Source organism: Dermacentor albipictus, chromosome 1 (assembly GCF_038994185.2).
Source record: "Dermacentor albipictus isolate Rhodes 1998 colony chromosome 1, USDA_Dalb.pri_finalv2, whole genome shotgun sequence".
Taxonomy (NCBI): Eukaryota; Metazoa; Arthropoda; class Arachnida; order Ixodida; family Ixodidae; genus Dermacentor; species Dermacentor albipictus.
In genome coordinates, this window is record NC_091821.1 from 135,815,839 (window position 1) to 135,837,475 (window position 21,637).

At 45.3% G+C, this 21,637-nt stretch overlaps 1 protein-coding gene across 1 annotated transcript in view; it reads left to right on the plus strand.

The window, feature by feature from the left end:
• Nucleotides 1-21,637, plus strand: part of LOC139050055 (choline dehydrogenase, mitochondrial-like) — a 66,408-nt gene that overhangs the window by 22,085 nt on the left and 22,686 nt on the right. The window contains exons 7-9 of the mRNA XM_070526204.1: nucleotides 3,364-3,531; nucleotides 5,116-5,266; nucleotides 9,898-10,037. Coding sequence (XP_070382305.1) covers nucleotides 3,364-3,531; nucleotides 5,116-5,266; nucleotides 9,898-10,037 — 459 coding nt within the window. The remainder of the gene's footprint in view (nucleotides 1-3,363; nucleotides 3,532-5,115; nucleotides 5,267-9,897; nucleotides 10,038-21,637) is intronic.

The window sequence follows — 21,637 nt, forward strand, 5'->3', positions numbered from 1 at the left end:
GTGTAGGAAGAGCAGGGACAATTGCGTCAGGACTAGTGGTGACAAGTTTGCCTTCTTAGCAATTCCAGTAACTCAGAAGTACACGTGCATTTGCCGGAGACACCACAATGCCGATGTTGGGCGTTTTGCAGGCTTGAAACCAGATGGTATCGAGTCATGGTGTCTCGTCACAATAGCAGAGAATGTAGCCTGGAATGTAGACCGGCTAAATGGTGGGATGGTAGCCGTGAAAGATGTCGAATGTGCGCTCTTAGCGCCTCAACGACGATATGAGCGGTGATCGGATGCTCCTGTGCAATGATAATCGTTGCAGCTGTCGAAGAACATCTCGGCAGGCTTAGAAATGCCCGATTTATTCAACACATGCAAGTCTGATCTCCTAGCACGACAGAGTATACAAGCCCAAGCAGACCACAACATTAAATTCCTTCAATGCATTGCATCGGTGGAATACACGCATGTAGACTATGCCATTGATTTCAGCTGGCACGCTGTGGCTGCAAAGACAAAATTTCGTGGCACCTTTGGCCTCCGAACATTTGATCGCGGCTGTACAAGTTATTTGAGTACGGTGAAGCATGATAGACGAGAAAAAAAAGTAAGGCAAGGCCTTGTAGAGGCCTTGCCGTGTCGTAACTGAATAGCGCGAAGTGCGCAAATATAAACGTGTAAATACTGCCATTTATGTGAAGAGCAGTAGCCGGGGCGTATGTTGATTTTAAGTCCTTTTCACGGTGACATATATGTGACACAACATCTTCTTCTACCACGTTAATAAAAAAAAGAGATGATCAGCGCCCATATTCAGCAAAAATTCTTGCGCTATAATTACGAGAGCCGCAGCCATGGGCATACAGCAGTCGCTATTACTTGGTGGGTAGCGTGCGTATGTTACGCTAGAATTAATCGTAGGAGAAAATAATAGCTAATCTTGATGCTGGACAATAAATTAGCGAGGCGGTCGGCCAATATATGCATTTCGCACCCTTTCTATTTTGCCACAGGGGACTTTTTGAGCGATGTGGCGGAACGATTGGCGACATTTTAGCGACTTCGTTGTTACGAAAGTTGATTCACAAATGGTGCTCTAGAACGCAGTTTATTATGTGAAAGCTAGATGCGCACGACCGAAATTGGCTGTACGACGCGTGGAATCTGTGACTGAGATGAGACAACACTTGCCTTCATATCGGTGGTCGTCTCACTGTGTTTCTCAGAACGGTGACCTTCACCGCATACACAGTAGGCCCCGAAAAAGACATTTTTAAAATTATTTATGTAATCGATTTGAATCGATCTTAGCATTGTGGGGGTCTGCACTTTCGGCACTGGTGCACATCTGCAACCTGTTGCAATAAATTTTATGGTGAAATTTAGAACGCAGAACGGGAATAATGCATATCGACTGGAGAAAGGCGCGTAAATATTGGAGCGGCTGGGCTCGTTCATGTTGTGGGGTCTGATATGGGATTCTCACACCGTACTCTTGGGACAAAGGAACGACAACACAATAGTGCAAACAATCACAAGGGCATTTATTGCACCTTTCATACATCAATGCCTGCTAGCCGAGTTGCTATCCACAAAACATGCCGATGGGCGCGCGACAAATCTAGAAGTCCGACTCACCGCGACCGGAAGCGAGCGAATATGTCGCCCCATGCTGGATCCCAACGCCTGGTCGTTCGCGTGTATGGTCATGCGAATCGTGGCGCGTTCGAAGGCGGCCACGCGAGACGGTTTCGCAGAAGCATGGGTCGGCGCGCACGCAGGAGACGTCCCCGCCGTGCGCCGACCCGCCGGGAAAGAGGGTCGCTGCACGCGCGGCACGGCACGTCCGTCCCGCTTGCTGTCTCGAACCCCCAAGAGAGAGCGCCTTGTCTCGCCCGCACCCAAGTAACCCCGCAGCAGCGCAACACTAGCGCCATCTCTCGGACTGCGCTTCAACCACATCGACCGCGTGGACGTCACGCAGGCTACGCGGCGAAGCGGGATTACAGGAGACGCGCTATGCGGGAAAAACATCAGGGGAGGCGCGAGGGTCGCGCATCCCCACAATGTGAAGCTGAATACGTGTGGCTTTTGTGTAAATGAATACCGCATGGATCTTTAAGTTCAATAAAGAGGCAGAAGCATAGTATTTCATCTTTATAAAGTTCACGTAATTGTTATAGCCATGTTGCTATGCGACCAAATGCGTGTCGCAGAATTTATCTCTCTTTTCAGGAGCGCTGACAACTAGGAAATTTGCAGCGATAATTTGGGACCAAGAGCCTTCTTGGGCTAAGATAACTGGATTACTCGTGTTCTTTGGAATACTGCTACATTTGCAACCTCGCAATTAGAAAACAAACGCAGAATTTCAGCTGTCATAATCCGTGGTTATGTAAGCATATTTTCAAAGTAAATATGCTGCAGCCTGCTGTTAAATTAACTGCTTATTCTCCCCTGCAATCCAAGTCGACAAACTTGAAACGTTTCGGTAGGTAAATGACGCCATCTAAGCTTATATTAAACTGTTGCAAAACTCCTACGTTACATAAAATTTACTCAAGTATTTATTCGACAATTTTAGCGACTTCGCCGCAAAATTTAGCTGAAATTTAGGGACTTTCTTGTTTCACCTTGTGCGGCACGATAGAAAAAACCTATGGTAACACTGGTTGGGCGCCCAAAGTATAAGGCCTTGGTTAACCACCAATTTCTCATGGCAATGAATAAGAGAGTCGAAGTTGACTTGAAGAATACTGCCATTTTCAAGAATAAATGCTTACAGCAGGGTATATTACGTAAATTCAAAGAGTAAATAGTCTGCTTAGGCATCCCAGAATAATGGGCTCCATCGATGGTTTACACCTAACGTAGAGAATAGAGCTGCCCCTCTTATCAGGTAACTCTTATGTAGTGCCGCACAGAAAGGCATATGAGCCTATAAGGGCCATTATCGGCAGGCTTCCTCTAATTCCAACATTCAGGTAACTGAAGTGAAATGGCGCAATAAATCCACATTACAGTGAGCGCCAGGAAAATGTGGTGCTGGCTCCGGGACCACACACACGTACAGTGGAATAGACACACCTGCACCTCCCGGTTCCCTCTGTAATCTAACTGTATGAGCGGAGTGACAAACGGATTAACCGTGCTTGCGGTCGCCAACTCCACAACAGGCCAGAGTAAGGCTAGGAAACCACACACACTGAGAAAAAAGAAGATCGCTCTAAATTGATTTGATGCATGAGGAACAGGACATTTCCTGTGCGAGCGTATCGTTCGAATCGGCCGACTGGTTCCTCCCTGTGCCATCTTTCCAGCGCAGCAGCTTTACTCTTGTCAATATCATGATGTTGGCTCGCTTTATTGCAGGTGCTCTTCGAAAATACTACGGCAGTCGGTGTCGAAGTCATTTCTAACGGCGTAGTTTACCAGGTGGCTGCGAAACGTGAAGTCATCATTTCATCAGGCGTGGTTGGATCGCCTCATATTCTTTTGTTGTCCGGTATTGGACCAAGAGATGTTTTGGACGAATTCCGGGTAAGTCATCCTTCCCACTACAGAACGCAGAAATACGAACACGAATGCACAACGCAGATTCATACGGAATAAATATGAAATGATTGGCACAAAATTTCCATAGTGCCATTCTTTTCTTCTGGAGCACGAGATAAAAATATTCTACAGAAAATAGAGCTGAGGAATGGCAAGAAAAGGTCTAGAAACGGCCGCACATACCACGACAAAGCTAACCAAAACACTTCGGGAATCAGAAAGGTGGGAATATGAAAGAAGCCTTACTACACGCCGCATCAAAACAGAGAATAAAAAAAAAACGAAATTAAGCCCCGACGCGTTACCCTTTCTATAACTAGCGCTTACTTTTTCTTGATCACTTATCGCTGCCATTGACAGCAGCGGTTTTATTTCGTGCTTATAGAAACATTAAACACACTGCAAATTATGCCTGAGCATGTGCGCGGGTGAACTGGCACAACACCGGCGCTATAAGCCAGTCGCAGCTGCCACTGGACTGGCGGTCTTCATCCAGCATGGCCGAGCTCGTGGCGCTCAAGATGGGCTCAAGCATACTGCGGAAGTGTCAGCCTTATCTAAAAAGCGTCTTCTAATATTGGACTGGCGTTCCACACTATTCAGGCTTCAAACGGCGGGGTGCCCCTAACCTCTTCTTCGCATGCCATTCGCCATAACTTCGCGCCACTCGGCGACGGCATGAGGATGAGCCTTCGCTTTCAGTGGTCTGCCACAGAGAGAGAGAGCTCTAACGGGAAACGAAAAGGCCAGTCGCCTCGCGGCCACCGCACACGCACTTCCGCCGGGCTCTCGCGTGTGTAATAGCCACCCGCGAACGTGTGCGTGGTTATTCGTGCACCACTCGTTGTCCACCACCCAGACGCCCGTGTCCCCAGGTGGAACCTGCCGAGGCCCATGAGCAGTGGCGGGTTCGCGCGCCGGCAGCGAGCTATCCTGTTCAACCTTTGCATAGGCTGTGTGTGGACTGGAGCCGACCAGCAGCGGTCAGGCCTTGCGCGAGCCAGTCCCTAGCTGTCCAGACTGTGACGCATACGAGGCCACGGAACACTTGCTGTTCCGCTCCTCGGCGCAAGCTGCTGCGCGCGACCAGCTCCAGTCTACATTCTGGAGAGTGGACCACGAAAGCGCTGCTTTTACCCGAAGGCGCCGCGCGTTATCGCGAAGAGCCCATGTCAAGCTTGTCACATACGTGGACGACCGGCTTGGCTGCGCGCATCCCGATGCTGGGCGAGTGAATGTTCCAAAGAGGAGCAAGACTATTTCATAGCTTTACGTGAAGAGTTTTTATGCCTGTTTCTATGTTTTTTTTCTTGAATGTCTTATGCGTAGCTATGTCAGTGTGTTGTTTATCTATGCTCTCTTTCTTGCCTCTATAACCGTGCTTGCTGTAACTCTCCTGAGCATTCACTCTACTACCCCTGCTATATTGTATCCTTACATGGCCACGGGACACTGCATATGTCCATTGAAAACTGAGACAATAAGATTATCAAGCTCTTTTCAATTTCGTATTCCCTTTTTAATTTGAGTACATTGCTGATAATGTGCTACTATTGAACTTCTCTGCAGATTCCGGTTATTAACGAACTTCCAGGAGTAGGAAGCAACCTTCAAGAACACGTTACTGTACCCATATACGTCAACCTAAAAGCTCCCGTCAGCATCAATGAATACAAAATAAAAAGTTTGTGGCAAATCTGGAAGTATATCTGGGGTGAAGGTACGTACTATGTCTTCCATAAGTTCTTTATTTGCGATGCCTTCAGGGCTGGTTTCACTGCCTTCTTGCTTCCCTTATGGTGTGCAAACTGTGTTATTTCTACAACGATAGCAGTTACGTGCTCACTTCCCTAGTCGTTTTAATGTCTGCCTGGATCACCGTTGCCCGTCGCAGGAGCCCCAAAGTGATTCAATTAAGTAATAAGAAAAGTTTTAGAGGAAAAAAAGTTTCCAGTTCCCGAAAGAAATCCAGCGTTGGTCGAAGGTTTTACCTCTCCGCCACTAACACGATGCTACAGCACAGAAAAAATATTGCACCTGGAGAGTGCGGTAACGCCCCCAGCTGATTGGCTGACGGGCCGTGATTGGTGGACGCCACGCTCTGTAGCTCATTTATAAATAGTACCAAGGTGGAAGAAATGAAATTAAGCTAGCGGTAAAAAGCGGAAAGCAGGACAGGAAATGACAGGAGGAAGGAAAAGTCGCGTCTCGCTAATTCCCCACCGCCCACGAGCGTCACCTCCACAAACGAAAGCAATACAGACTACTGTCGACATTGACGATGAAGAAGAAGAAGAAGAAGAAGAAGAAGAAGAAGATGATGATGATGATGATGCTTCTTTCAAAACATGGTACCAAGGTGGCGCCCGCCAGGGTAGTGGGGTGCGATGGGCCAAGAATTGAGTGGTCTGAATGTGTTCTCGAAAAGAGATTGCTTGCGCGCATCTGCTACTGTAATATGCATTTCTGTTTTTTTTTCTCCATGCCTCTTCTCTTCATATCATCATCTTCACTTTTTCCTCATCCCTTTATTACCCTGCCGCTTCCTACCCCAACACTGAGTAGCAGGCTAGAATAGCATATAGCTTGTTCTAGCTCTGTGCTCTAGTTTAGGTCGACCTCACAGCTTTTATCCTATAATAAATATCTCTCTCCAACCGATACCGCGCTGAACAGTTCAAGACCTACTGCTCATATTATGTCGCCAGCTCTCGCCACTGCTTTTCACTACGGACGAAAGCTCAACTACTTAAACGATATCAGCGTGTTGTCATGAACTCCTTAACTGCTGTAAGGCTTCGTGAGGCTTCACTTAACCTTATGCCATTCTTTCACATTGTATTCGTAAAACAATTTACCACTTTGAATAGACCAACGACATTATTATTTGCAGTGTTTTCAATATAATAAATAAACAAACAAATAAATAAGCACGTCAGTAAATAAATAAATAAATTAATAAATAATTAAATAAATAAATAAATAAGCATGTCAGTAAATAAATGAATGAATAAATAAATACTTTTCGGCACTAAGTTTAAGTAAATAAAAGCCGCGTTTTTCCTGGCGCTGTACGTGTTTGACTTAACAGGCTATGTCGCCTTGACCGTCGTGAATAGTCCCAAATGGCAGACTTTAGCCTCTACTACAGCAAGAATCCTATATGCTGTATGCCACGCATGTTTGTTAGGGTCTCTTGATGTGCCACGATAAAAATGTTTGAACACTCGAAAGAACAACTTTTGATATACCATTGGCTGATATCCTACGGGCACATTAACCAGTATTCTTATTATTTGTTCAAATGCTTCCTGGAGTCAATTCAGTTAGTTAGCATAAAAAAGCTCAATAAATGAACCTACCTCACTGAGAAACGCACTAACATGCGTTAAATCCCGAGCGATCTGTCTTCCGCTTACTGATAGCTGATTGCAGGAATGACCACGTCGCCCAGCCCCTGTCCCGTTCGTGTCCCTTTGTGGTTTTTGTAAACTCTTCGCTTAAAAAGTATTAAGTATGTATTACCAACTAGCCAGAACCAACGCTTTGCGGTATAAGGGGCCCGGAATGTGCAAAATGTTTTGTTCTGAGGAAACTTACCACCTCATCCAATCAAGTTGGCAGAGTTAATAATGACTCGTGACTAATTTAAAGGGACCTGAAACAATTTTGACGATTTTGACGAACGTACTGAGTCGTTAGGGTAGGTCCTTCGGAGCATTAAGTGACGCATTTAAGCGCTCCGCGTAAAAAGTGTAAGCGTGTAAATCATGTAAACCCACACAAACCAGCGTGGGTTTCCATTGTAGCTTCATGCTAGGTACTGGTGGATGCCAATTTTTCATTTCGTGAACCTTCGTTCCCCGTGCAGAATTCCGCAGAACTGATTTGCCATATTCTGTGTCCCTGTGCTTCGAGTTGTCGATCAATTCCCCCTCGCGCATCGATCAGCTATCCTCCTGGTTATCTCAGTTGGTAGAGTGACCGCCCCGGAAAAGCGTTGGTCCCGGGCTCGAATCCCTACCACGACGAATTTTTCTTCAACTACGAAGCTTTGTTTCTGAGAAACCCGCGTGGGTTTTCTTTGTAGCTTCGTGCTACATACGTATGGATGCCAATTTTTCATTTCACGAACCTCCTCGTATCGATCCGCATGCCTATCGGCGGATAATCGACCCCAATGATACTTGCGCGTGTTTTCGCATTTCACAGAATACGCGGTGCTATCGTTGCCGTTCCCTCTGTCCGCATCGCGTTATCACTATGATAGGCCCTGTCGACCCAGACGAACCTTGCACTGACGCGGTGCCATTGTGCGAATTGCGGCGTTCGGGAGACGTGTGTGCGATCTCGCATCGGGCCGACGTCGGGGAGCGCTGACAGTGACAAAGTCCGCTACCACGTCGGCTCGTTTAGCGGCTATGGCGTTGTGGCGCGTAAAATACCAGGACTTGGCACTGAGAACACCACTAATAAATCTTATACCTTCATGTGCCGAAATGCTGCTACCATCCCCACCCCAACTTGTGTAGCAGAACACTATCCCGTGGATATTCTGAAAGCCATACATGACATTCTTTCGTATTCCTCCTGCAGCAGGTACGATCGTCTTTAAGAAGAGGGAACAAGCGAGCGCGTGGCGCTAAATAGCCTCGTCGGCCAAATATTGCATGCTGCTGCACCCTCATGCGAAAAAAGAAATTGACAGAGTGATGCTGTTCCTTCTACTGCCGGCGCCCCTTATTGAACGTTTCCTTGTTGCTGTGCTGGTACTTTTCGCAAGCGGAGAAGACGGAAGGATCTGATCGGGTGATCATGATGCCACTCATACGCACGATTTACTCCTAATATTTTGGATGGTCCGAAGTGCAGTGCGTCCATGTCATATTCAAATGCAACCGTTTTTGTTCGCGTGCGTGCCACAAGAAAGATTAGGGTAAATAAACGTTATTGGTGGGGTGTGTTGCAAGCAGCAAAATGCACCGTGGTCTTCTCTCCTTTTGTTTTCGTATCTCTCCACGGCATCCCGCGACACGTCACCGACGAGTACATTTGCCACGCGCTCGCTCGTTCTTTTTATTGAACATGACTATCGTACATAGCTTTTTTGCCCCATGAAAAGTTGCCCCCTGCAGTCAGTGCCTGTCTACGACGATAGTTGAAAGTGAAATGGCGGTGTTTGTAGGCATTTGCCTTTGCATTTTTAGTGCGTTGGAGTTTACCTACATGCATAACCAGAAAGAAAAGGGTTTTGAGTGACTGCTCAAATTTTCGGTTAGGCTTTGGCATTTGTCGGAATAATAAAAGAAAGCACTTTTTAGGAAATGACGCACGCAAGCAGGGTATAATTGTTCCTTGCTTACTGAAGCTCACCTTGCTTAAAGTTGTTGCTTTTTATTAACTGCGACAATATGGGAAGTTTTTATATTGAAGAGCTCACTATCCAAAATTGTAGCTTACACACACATATATTAAAACCTACATGAGAGAACAGTATAAATAGAAAAAAATTAGAATAAATAATCAAAGGCTTTTTTCACAAATGCACAGGCTGCGACTCCCTAATACACTATGAATATACGAATGATTTGATATAGATTTTAAATATATATATTCATAACGTAGAGTCAGCGTATGACTTGTGACAAGCACAATTAGTCTGCTTATGGTGAAATACAACAGCTCAAAGCAGAGCGAACAAGAAGTCTGTGATGCGAAAAAGTTGACGGGATAATAAAATGGAGGTTCAATACCGAAAATCACACCAAAGCACACAAAATGCGAAATAGTACGACAAAGCCATTGTGACGCTGTGGTGAGGCATAACTTACATCATTTAAATAGTCCTATTCACAAAGTACTAATGAGATCATTGTCCACAAGAAAATCGCGCGAGGCATAGGGACAGGACCAGGGACCAAGCAATTTTTTTACTAATAAGAGACACCTATGTAAGGCGTCAATATACTGCGCCTTAGAGAGCTGTCAAAAGTCATAGAGTTAACGTAAGGACACAATGATAGGGCCAAGAACATTAACAAACAACGCTGAACTGTCAAATTAAAAAAATGTCAACTTGTTCGGGCCTTCTTCCATTCTTTGTGCAAATAAAACTGAAATTGAAATCGACATTGAAATTGAACTAGTGCAGCGCAATCCTTGTTTCTTCAAGTTCATGTCCATGTTCTTTGTCCTTGCGATCGCACAGGAACCACGGAACAACAATAGATCCCTTTCAAACACTGTAAAGCTCACGGTTTGTAAGAGTAGCTTTCGTGAAACACTGACGCAAATTAAGCTGGCAGAGAAGTTTGGCTGGTTAGGACAGACCATGATTGCTTTCTTTTTCAGGTCACCTGGCCTCCAGTGCTGTTGCTGCTGTTCTAAGAACAAACGTCAAGGATCGTCCCCTCCAAGCAATGTTTGTAGCTATGAATTTCGGTTCCTTCCGAGAAGACGTACTTGCAAGAATTTCTAATCTAAAGAAGGAGGTAAGGACAATCAAGAGTAAGCAATGTTTTATGTACCGCGCTTGATCTGCACGGCTGAACGCAGAGAGTTTATTTTACCCCTCTGCCGTATGCATGGTAAGCATTAAATTAAAACTTGTCACTGCAAAATATAAGAGAAGGGCTGAACGCATTAACAGGTCATGATTTTTATGAGATCGTGTTGGTGTTCCGCCAGAGTGATAATTCATGATGCGTTTCTCTTATTTTTCGTGTAACGTTCTGCGCTTTATCTCGTGTTTGTTAACTTTTTGTTGATGTACCACAGCTTGCTAATTGTTTATGAGCAACTGTGGCATATTTACATTTGTTCTATCTCACATATGAGTATCTGGCATCATTCTTTGGTACCAACAACTCCTTGTATAATCATATGAATATTGAAAACAAGAAAAAAAGTACAAGCTATTGTACACGGTACATCGGATCCACACCGGATCTATCCCGAAATTCAAACGTCAAACACTTGCTCCATTTGCTCAGACTTTGCTATCATCGATCATACGCTCTGGCGGTGCCCGCGTTACGGGGCGAAGATGTTACGTTGCCCAAGTGGGAGGCTGCCCTACACAAACCAGATATTGAATCCCAACTATGGGCAGTCTAACGGGCCCGTGACGTGGTGGGGAGTCTAGGACTTTCGGCCCCGACGTGGGAGCAGCCCGCTACGTGCTAGTGCACGTCCCTATGGGCCTTAATAAAGTTTTCTCATCCTTCGATCCATCTCCTGTGGTCCAACAGTTCTGTGAGAGCCAATTTTATTCCCGTTTTATTCTGAACAATCTCTCATTAGCAGCATTCTGAGTGGTGACTCAATTCGTCACCTGATCCGGCACTCTACCTCAGCCAAGGTTATGATTCGTGGGGAAGTAGAATTTGACGTAAGCAACGGCCTCATATTGGTGGGAACTGGTAGACTACCTAGCCCTATAGTACTGACACTCGGAACACTCAAGAAGAGGGTTCATATGCTTATCTGCTAGTAACGCTAACTGAATATGTTCAATTCATGGTGAGACTTCCACGTTGCTGCTTAAAGGGTCCCTGAAACGGTTTCGACAAATTTTGTGGACGCGTAGGGTACAGCTACAGTAAACAATTAGCCCCACAATTGAAGTGAAGGGTCTCAGCGGACAACACGTACGCCTACTATCAACTCAAGGAAGCACTGAGGCGAAAAACGAAGGAAGACACAAAACTCATCTGCGCATGCTCTGGAATTGCAGCACCACGTGTCAATCGGGTATATGTGCCAGTCTACGTGAGAGGTAACTGTTAGGGCATTTAATCTCTTCCTTATGTAAGGTAATCGAAGGCTGACCCACGCATGCACTTCCACCATTATTGATATGCCATGCCTCGACCATGAGACGCGTATCTTCATTCCTATGCCTGTACCGCGCATTCATCTAACTTAGGCGTGCAGTTACAATCTTGGCAATGTAAGCGAAGATTGGAGGGCGATCCACCGGTTAACGACCTTTTATGTTCCATTAGCCTCTGATTGATACACCGCCCGTTTGCCCTATGTAGAAAGGGCCACAGCTAAAGGGATCTTTATATACCACACACATACGACAGTCAGTAAAATTGTTGTTCTTGATGTGGTTCACTGGACATATATCTGCTGTTATTTTTTTTTGCCTTTCACCTGTCCCTTCTTCCCCTGCATGGCAGCGCATATCTTACCTAGCTTATCGGGAACAGTGAAAACAACATTAACACCATATCTACTTGCAACTTATGTAAGCCTGAGCGATACTGAATGAATGTAAGGAATAGCCACTGCTGTTTTCTTGCTATTACTGCCTTCTGTAATCACTTCCATTCCCCTCGAGATCGATTTCTTTAGGCGTTCCGCCACAGTGGCCACTGCTACGCTAGGAGGCGCTGCTTCTAACAGGCGCCAGACTTGTGCATTAAAACTGGCGCTCATTTTGTGCATGCACGATCTGGTGAGAGAAGACTTAAGGCACGACAAGGCAATTCCGTTTTTTACTACTTTGGAATGCTTGGATTGAAAGTTTAGCAACGGCTTCGAAGATCTGGGGGAGTGCTGCCAGCACACGTGATTTTGTTCAAAGATCAAGGAAATCTCTAAAAACTGAATTACAGTGTCGCTGAGGAAATTCCTTGTTAAAATTGAATCCTCTTCCATAAAGCTTAAATTGCTCACTTACTAAGGTAGCAGCGGAATCAGATTCGTCCCTGTTGCAGAAAATCAGGTAATCATCAGCGTAACGAAACATCTTAATAACACAATCGCCCAAGGCCTTCTCTAATCAGCTGTCAATCTTCCTCAGGTAAATATCACTAAGAATAGGGGGCAACCTTTGAACCGATAGACATTCCTGATTTCTGCAGAAACACGCCATCTCTCCACCCAACCAGCGTCGACTTTAAGTACATTGACAGGATTTCCAGAAAAGTACCCGTGGAAACACCAAATCTATTTATAAAAGCAGACTCTTGCACTTGTTCTTTAATGAACACATTTAGGGAGTTTAACAACCCACCATGTGGCAAGGAGTAATACAAGTAAGTCTTCGATATCTATCCTAAAAGCTGCACAATCACCAGGATTTTCCTGTGTCAAGAACTGAACTAAATCCTGATAATTACGCAAGCTAAAGGAGTCTGAAAAAACTAGTGAAGCTAAGCAATTCTGTAGGTAACTAGCCACACAGACCTGTCATGTCCCTTTCTCTGACACTATAGCACGAATAGGAATCTCTTGCTTATGGGTCTTCGCCGAGAAAAACAGTTCTAAGGTGAGCGATTTTGCTTTCTTGACATTAGAGACAATCCTATCAAGAGTGTGTCTTGACAGGAAGTCAACCGCACGTTGCTTAACTGCCGAAGGCTTATGTTTTACTGGCTGGGAATTATGTTCTATAGCTCATATTGCTTTTACAAAAACATGTCATCTGGCATAATTACGAAAAAACGTTCCTTGTCTGATATTACCGGTCTAAGTTTATCCTCCACAAAGTAATTAACGAACGGTTGAACAGGGTCAGACGTCTTAATATGAATATTCGATTGTTTAATGCTTGCAATGCACTCTGAAATACAGCGCGAGCGTTCTTCTTCCGGGACAAACTTGGCTATGCAGCGTGGCAGGCTTAAAACAGCAACGGGTTTTATGCTAGGCTTAAAACAGAGCTTAGGACCTACAGCAAGGGTTTTGCATTGGGTATCACTTACGATGACGTCTCCGAGAACCAGTACGCTATTTGCTGGTGAATTATTAGAAAAGGGTTTCCTCTTACTCTGTTGAAACTCTGGAAGTTTCATCCTCCACAACAAGTCAGCGTGCTGCTCGGCTAGATTGTAACTGCCAAGATTGTAACTAAACGCCTAAATTAGGTGAATGCGCCATATTGTACAGGCATAGGAATGAAGATACGCGTCTTATGGTCGAGGCATGGCATATCAATAATGGTGAAAGTGCGTGCCTGAGTCAGCCCTCGATTACCTTACATAAGGAAGAGATTAAATGCCTTAACAGTTACCGCTAACGTAGACCGCCACGTGTACCCGATTGACACGTGGTGGCATTCCAGAGCATGTGCAGATGAGTTTTGGGTCTTCCTTCTTTTTTCGCCTGAGTGTTTCCTTCAGTTGATAGTCGGCGTTCGTGTCGGCACGCCTTACCACTTCTTTGCATTATGATTCCTTACCAACTAGCTCAGCTTTCTGTCGTTTTAAGCTTAATTTATAGTACTCTGAGCCCTCTCAAGAGTATCCTTTTATAGATGGATGCGGTTTCGCGTTATAGATGAATCTGATTCCACTGCTACCTCAGTAAGAGAGCAATTTAAACTTAATGGAGGAGTAAAGTTTACGAAGGAATTTCCCCAGAGACGGGTAATACAGTTTCTAGACATTTCCTTGGTCCTTGACCAAAATCACGTGTGTTGGCAGTACTCCCCTAGATCTTCGAAGCCTGTCTTTCAATTCAAGCATTCCAAAGCAGTAAAAAACAGAATTGCCTTGTCGTGCTTTAAGTCTTGTCTCACCGATCGTGCACACAAAATGAATGCCAGTTTTAATGCGCAGGTCCGGCGCCTATCAGAAGCAGCGTATCCTAGCGTAGCAGCGGGCACTGTGGCGGAAAGCCTAAGGAAGTCGATTTCGAGGGGGATGGAAGTTATTACAGAAGGCAGCAATAGCAAGAAAACATCAGTGGCTATTTCTTACATTCATTCAGTATCACTCAGGCTTAAAAAAGTTGCAAGTAGATATGGTGTTAATGTTGTTATCACTGCTCCCAATAAGCTAGGTAAGATATGTGCTGCCATGTAGAGGAAAAAGCAGCAAGTGAAAGGCAAAAAAAAAGAACAGATATTTGTCCAGTGAACCACATCAAGAACAACAATTTTACTGACTGTCGTATGTGTGTGGTATATAAAGTTCTCTTTTGCTGTGGCCATTTCTACGTAGGGTGCATCAATCAGAGGCTAATGGAACATAAAAGGTCGTTAACCGGTGGATCGCCCTCGAATCTTTGCTTACGTTGCCAAGATTGTAACTGCACGCCTAAGTTATATGAATGCGCGGTACAGGCATAGGAATGAAGATACGCGTCTTATGGTCGAGGCATGGAATATCAATAATGGTGAAAGTGCGTGCCTGAGTCAGCCCTCGATTACCTTACATAAGGAAGAGATTAAATGCTTTAACAGTTACTGCTAACGTAGACCGCCACGTGTACCCGATTGACTCGTGGTGCTACCATTCCAGAGCATGCGCAGATGAGTTTTGTGTCTTCCTTCTTTTTTCACCTCAGTGCTTCCTTCAGTTCACAGTCGGCGTTCGTGTTGCCATCTTCTCTTGTGTCCGCGTCTGCACGCCTTACCCCTTCTTTGCATTATAATTCCTTACCAACTAGCTCAGCTTTCTGTCATTCAAAGGGTCTCATATTAAGAGAGCTATGGATGATTGCAAGCTACCCTCCTCCCTAGCCGTGCTCTTTCACCTCAACTCGCTCGCCGAGTGATTGGGGCTAATCTCCGCATTAACTGGCTCTGGGACATGATGTGACGTCGCGTCGTCTACTTCCGGTTGTCTTGTCGTCGATCCCACGCGAGATCTATCCGAGCAGCGTGTGTTGCGAACCTTCTGTCGCAGCGCCAAGCGTGTCCGGTATTCCGGTAACCGTAGGGGAGCTGGGCATTTTAGAGGATGGGCGGAGGCGTAGACTAAGTTTAGCCCTCCATACTGCTACCCCTGTGATCAAGAGGCTTTAGCGTAAATGTAAGCGACCTGAGCGGCCTGCACTGTGCAGCCACCTGAAAGCGCAGGGCTTAACTGGCCGAACAGAGAGCTACTATTGCTGTAACCAAGTGTAAAACATTTGAAACATTCTCGATTACGCTCTTGCCGGAAATTTACACCAGCAGCAAATTAGAATACGCCTGGCTGCTGCTTTATTAGCACGGTGTTTGTCTGGTTGAGCTCTGTGCCACCAGGTGGCTGCACCCTGGAGGCCGTTCACGTTTGCGCCTCCGTTCATCCAGTGAAATGCCCAGTCAGCCTGCTAGCGCTTGCGTTGCGTTTATCGAACGCCAGACATGGTGTAATCCTCCGGCGTGAAGTGACAGCCGCAAACGCGTAGATGCTGGCGCCCATCGGATACGGACCGCCCGATGCGCTTCAGTCACTCGATGTCTCGGCTTGGCATGTAGCCGATCGCTAGATTTGCAGCCCACAACGTAACAAGGGTGACTCATGGTGCTCGCGAACACGCAGAACCTTCTAACGCAAGCAGACGACACTTGCTGTGCGCCGGAAGGGCTTGATTGTTGTGACAATTTGCCATTGTGTATTCTCTTCCTGTTACTTGTTACAGAAATAACTTAACCAGCATTACAACTATTACGAAGAAAATTTGTTCACCATTATAAAGTACGAGTTAAAATACACTCATTTATTTACAGGGATCCATCTTGACCACTTCCTTCTCTCCTTCCTCTTCCTGCTCTTGTCTCTTCAGTCTTCTTCTTCGCCGGAACATTGCATCGTCCCGAACTTCAGTTTTCATTCCACCTGAGATGATACGGTATGACATTTCCCACTGTTGCTATTTCAGCTTTTCCTTCCAGTCCCAAATAGTGTAGAGATTTCAAAATTCCTTGTTGCTTGATGGTCTTTATCACTGCGCAGGGACCAGAAAATTTTAACTTCGGTCCATCTAAACTTCTTCGGACTAAAACTGTAGCTCCAGGCTCTATTACAGGCATCTTGGAGCTACGTCGTAGATCGTAGTGTCTCTTCATGGTTGATCTGTAGCGTGTAAGCTCCTCTTCCGTCTTGCGCTTTTCCTGTAGATCTACTTTTCCAACGATTCGAAGGTCGTAGTCTGCCGGTAACCAAGTTCCTTCGCTTGATGCAGCAAAATTAGGCGTGCATCCTAATCCCATGGCATGAAAATGGTTATGGTGCCTGACTGCCGCTTCCAAGGCACACTTCCATGCTCCATGGAAATCATGGTAAATTGCGATGAATTTTTTCATGTCCCGAATCAGCGTCTATGCTAGGCCGTTTCCTTCAGGATGGTAGGGTGCGGCAAATCTCAGGGCAATTGCCCTATCACGAGCGCATTCTTGAAGCTTCTTACTGAGGAAATCTGGCCCATTGTCGGACACTACCACTTTGGTGTTCTGAACATACAGGGTCCATTATAAAAGTAGTGCGCGTGATCTTATCATGGCGCGACTATCCATGGCAGCGGGGTAAAACCGGTCGGGAAATGTGGCGAGAATTCTGCCCTGCCAACGCCAACACATGTGCACATTTGCAGTACATAGGTTAGTGACCGAAGATCTACAAATGTGAAAGCTCTGCACGAAGCTTGTGCTGAAAGGGGAGACGGAAGATCAGAAAGAACTTCGAGTTTTGCGCTTTCAAGAATTGTTGGATTTGACTCAAAATGAGCCAGACTTTCTTAACTCTGTCGTAACCGGAGACGAATCGTGGATGTTCGAATACGACCCAGAATCGAAAAGGCAGAGCAGCGAGTGGCACAAAATATCATCAACCCGCCTCTAGAAAGCGCGAATGAGCGAGTCTCGCATCAAAACGATGCTCATTGTCTTCTTCGACGCCCGAGGAATCCTTTATTTTGAGTTTGTACCGCAGAGAGAAACTGTCAACTCAGCCTTTTACCTGGAGGTGCTCGAAAGATTGAAACGCCAGGTCGCGCGCGTAAGGGCTGACATCAAAGACACGGTCAACCTGTACCATGACAATGCCCCCAGCCACATGTCCTTCATCGTTAGCGACTTCCTGGCCCGGAGCAACACCCGGTGGCCCCCATCCCCCTTTCAGTCCCTACTTGGCTCCGTGCGACTTCTTTTTTATATCCCCGACCGAAGAGAGCGTTGAAACGAAAGCATTGGGAAACCGTAGAAAACATCTAAAAGCATGCTACAGCATTCCTGAGAGACAGTCCCGTCGAGGACTTTTAGGGTGCCTTCCAGGCGTGGCAGACACGTCTCCGCAAGTGTATTCATGCAGGGGGAGACTATTTTGAAGAATTTTAACCATTTGTACAGGTCCGGTCAACAAATCTATTTTTTCCAGAAAATGCGCATCATAATGGACCTTGTACTTCACTCCAGTAACGTCAAAACGGAATTGGCGTCTTGCTTTCCTGCTTTGCAGTTGCCAGACGTGTGTATTCATCTATTGCAACAAGGAATGCCTGAGTGTAACTGACTCCCTCACCTCGCTTCTTTATTTCGGCAAACTCTAGATGAAGCACTTCAAATGGTACTTGGGAATGATTAGCGATGACGATTTGATTCCCTCTTGGACGATACTTGGCCTTGTTAATCTGGCACTGGTGAGAGGTTCGCACGTAGTTTTTGATATCTTCTTTCATAATATTTTCCCTCGTGAGTCGACTTTTCATTTTCCAAAAGGTTTTGCAGAACCCATCATGCCCTCCTGACTCTGGGCTGTCATGGTACAGCTCCAAAACCTTTTTCACCAAACTTCCTGACACACAGAATTTGCCATTATCGCAAGTCAAGTCTTTGGTGCCTTCCCACAAGCTGTAAACGTGTCCATGATCAGATGTGCTCATTTCTGTGATGTGAAGTCCGGAAAAATGCATCTGCGTCAGGGAGCTTATATCCAGGTCAATGGCTTACATCGAAAGTGAGCTGTTGTATTTCACTAACCCAACGAACCACTCTGCCCCTAGGCTGGGTGAATTCCAAGAGGCAGGTTAATGCTCAGTTGTCAGTGAAAAAATGACGACTCTCTATGTAGCTTCTGAAATATCGGAGTGTTATCACAACAGCCAGAGCCTCTTTTTTTGTGGTCGTATAATGTTCTTGAGCTTTTGAGAACGTAGAAGAATAATAGCGAATCATTTTGAGTTGCCGTCCTTCTGTTCCTTTGTGCCTTGTTGATATAGCTGTCTTGTTGTGTTGTGTCTTGTTGATATAGCTGTACCGTATTGTGAACCGTACGTGCACAGTTCGAAATGCTTGTTGAAGTCAGGTAGCACAAGCACAGGATCCGACAATATAGCTTCAACAAGGCACTCGTACGCTTTCTCGCACTCTTCGCTCCACATAAATGGCGCATCCTTTTGCGTCAGCTTGCTGAGGCATCGTATCCTTGCAGCATAATCCTTAATGAACGCATGGAAATGACCGGCGAGTCCAAGGAAAACACAGAGGGTGTGTAGGTCATATGGCTTGACGAGCTTCTTCATCCTTTGTACAGACTCCTCTTTTGTTGTTTTAGTTCTGCAGTCAAAAGCACTTCCTAGAAAGAAAACATTCGTCTGAAAAAATTCTCTTGTTCTTGTTAATTTTTAACTTTGACTTTGCTGAGGGCTTTTACCGCGCACAAAAGATGGTTTTCATGTTCTTCTCTCGTACGCGAGTATATGATGATATCGTCAATGTTCGTCGTATAATGTCATAAGTATAATTTTCGTCCATATTGTTCGTCCTATAAGGGGAAACTTTTTTCCGGAACTCATCAAGAATGACGTTCATCATTTTCTGAAACCAAGCTCCAGGTTTCCTCCAACCGAATGGTAAGCGGTTGTACTCGTACACATCGAAAGGCGTTAAAAAAGCAGTGTACTGATTGTAATCTTCTTGCAGTGGCACCTGCCAGTATCATTTACAGAGGTCGATCCGAGAGAAAAAATTTCATCCTTAAGTTTCATTGATGATCTCGTCTATTCGGGGCAATGGAAAAGGAAACAAATCTGTCTGCCCGTTTATCTGCCGGTTATCTGTGCAAACGCGAAATAAGTCACCGTCTTTCGGTACTTTGGTGATTGGTGACGCGAACACTTAATGTAATATTTTGTTTATGCCACATAAGCGCTTTTCTTATGCTATTACTGAACTAATCTCTGTTGTACCTTTCTTTTTTCTTTGATACCGGGTGATTCTGTCCACCTCATTTGTATTTTTTGCATGTCCTTTTTTTTCTGCTGATGTTGCATTTATTCGAATATAGTGTATTCATCGACTGCTTTTAACTTTAACACCATGCATTGTATTTAAGTTTCTTTTGGATCTGTACTTATAATATGTCTGAGATTATTGTTTGATTTACTATGCGCAATTTGTTTTATTTTTTTGCTTTAAATGCATCCTTATGTTGCTGTATTTGCCTGTCGCTGCCATTTGTACTGGGTCGTGGTCCTAGTCAAGCCCGTGTAGCGGCTTTTTGACCACGGCCTTCAGCATCCCGAATGTTGGAATAAAGTTTGATATGAAGGTGGATGTTGAAAGCTTCTTAATATCGGCATTAGCACTTGCTGGAGTTCGGGCTCTGGCTAGATCTTTTTATCGTGGGAAAGAGTGTACGGCTTTTTACGCACTACTGGGGCGTCACGAAGCTTAAAAGGTACCTCGAATACATCTGGGGCTGCTGGATACGTCTCCACACAAATGAGTTCAGGAAAATTTGTCGGTATCTCATCAGCATTTCTAACTCTTCGACGTGAATTTTCATTTCCGCACAATTTAGGCTTAAATGATCCATCAATGGTCACTTCGTCTCTCCAAGAAATATTCATCTTCAATCGCTTCATATGAGGTCTAGATAAAATAAACACGAAGTCAACACCCTGCATGGCAAGGGCATCTACTCTCAGGTGATGTCCACCAAATCAAACTTCTACTTCTGTCCAGTGTTGCAACCTTCTAGTTTCTCCGTCATAGCTTTGAACACTAACTATTTTTCATTCATACACCTTGCTCGGTTGGACAACTTCCTGATTTACCAGGCTTACGGATGCTCCAGTATCAACTAGGGAGTCCACACTTTTTCCATTTACCATTATTTTAACAAATAAAAGATTTGGTTTCAAAAGGTACACATTTTGCATCTTTTCAACATCGTCGGGCTCGGTATTAAGATATTCTACCCTTTCGCCATGTGCGTCTATGGTCAGTGGTAGAGTACCATGCGTTTTGATGGGACCATCAATCAGACAATCGCTGGACACATTCTCAAGCAAGCAAGTGGAGGGTTCCGTGGAGGTTGAATGGTGCACACGAACCTCTCTTCGCGATTCGTTAGTCATGCTTTGAATTATCAGCGGAAGGATTGCAGAGTCCGGCAGACTAGGGTCAGCAATGTAGAGTAAACGTTTCTTCTCGAAAAAATTATCCATGACTGTGCCTTCTCTGTGTCTGAAAGCTATTGCATCGTCCCATCTGTCAACCGGATTTCGCTCAAAAGCGGAAAGAAAACTATCTTTCCATTTGTGCCATGAATCACAGCATTGGCTTGCGATTCGCATGTCCCACCATTTCTGGCATTGCCAGATTAAAAACGGCGCGTGTTACACACTTTGTCTTCCAATGACGTCCAGTTGTCCAGTTGACGCCCCATCGAAACTATTAGGCTTAATCTCTTCTCGATGTGATTTCTGTGCTCTTAGTGAGTCGCAAACTGCTTCGAGAATCAGTCGCTGTTGCTGTGGCCTGCTGCTGCAACAGCGCTTGCAACTAAGCATTATTCGTGCACTCAGTCTTGTTTTTTGGAGTCTATTCCTGAAAGTCCTGGAAACATAATCTCAAATTCAGACATGGAAGCATCGATGCGTACCGCACCTTTCTCAACGAGTGCCGCTTCGCTCAGTTGACTCTTCTCAGTGCGAAGCAGTTCCGATGAAGTCGGTCATTCCTGGACAAGCACTGGGTCTTCGCCATCAAGCTGGCATTTCTTTACCGTCGCCTACCAATCTGTTCTTACCAACGTTACTTCAAGCCACATGGCCACCTGCGTCAAATATAAATTACGAGTTAAAATACACATTTATTTACAGGGATCCATATCGACCACTTCCTTCTCTTCTTCCTCTTCCTGTTCTGGTCTCTTCAGTCTTCTTCTTCCTTGCCGGCGCATCACAACCATAAAGTTGGAAAGATTATCGATGACATGACGTGGGTAGCCAACAGGATAGCTCGACCAGTTGACGTCAATCGAGCTAATTACGTCAATTGGGAGGAGGCGGCTAGAAACTCAGGGGAGTTTCTAGCCAGGGGAGTGCAATCGCTAGCGATGCACATTTTTAAAACCTTATAATAAAT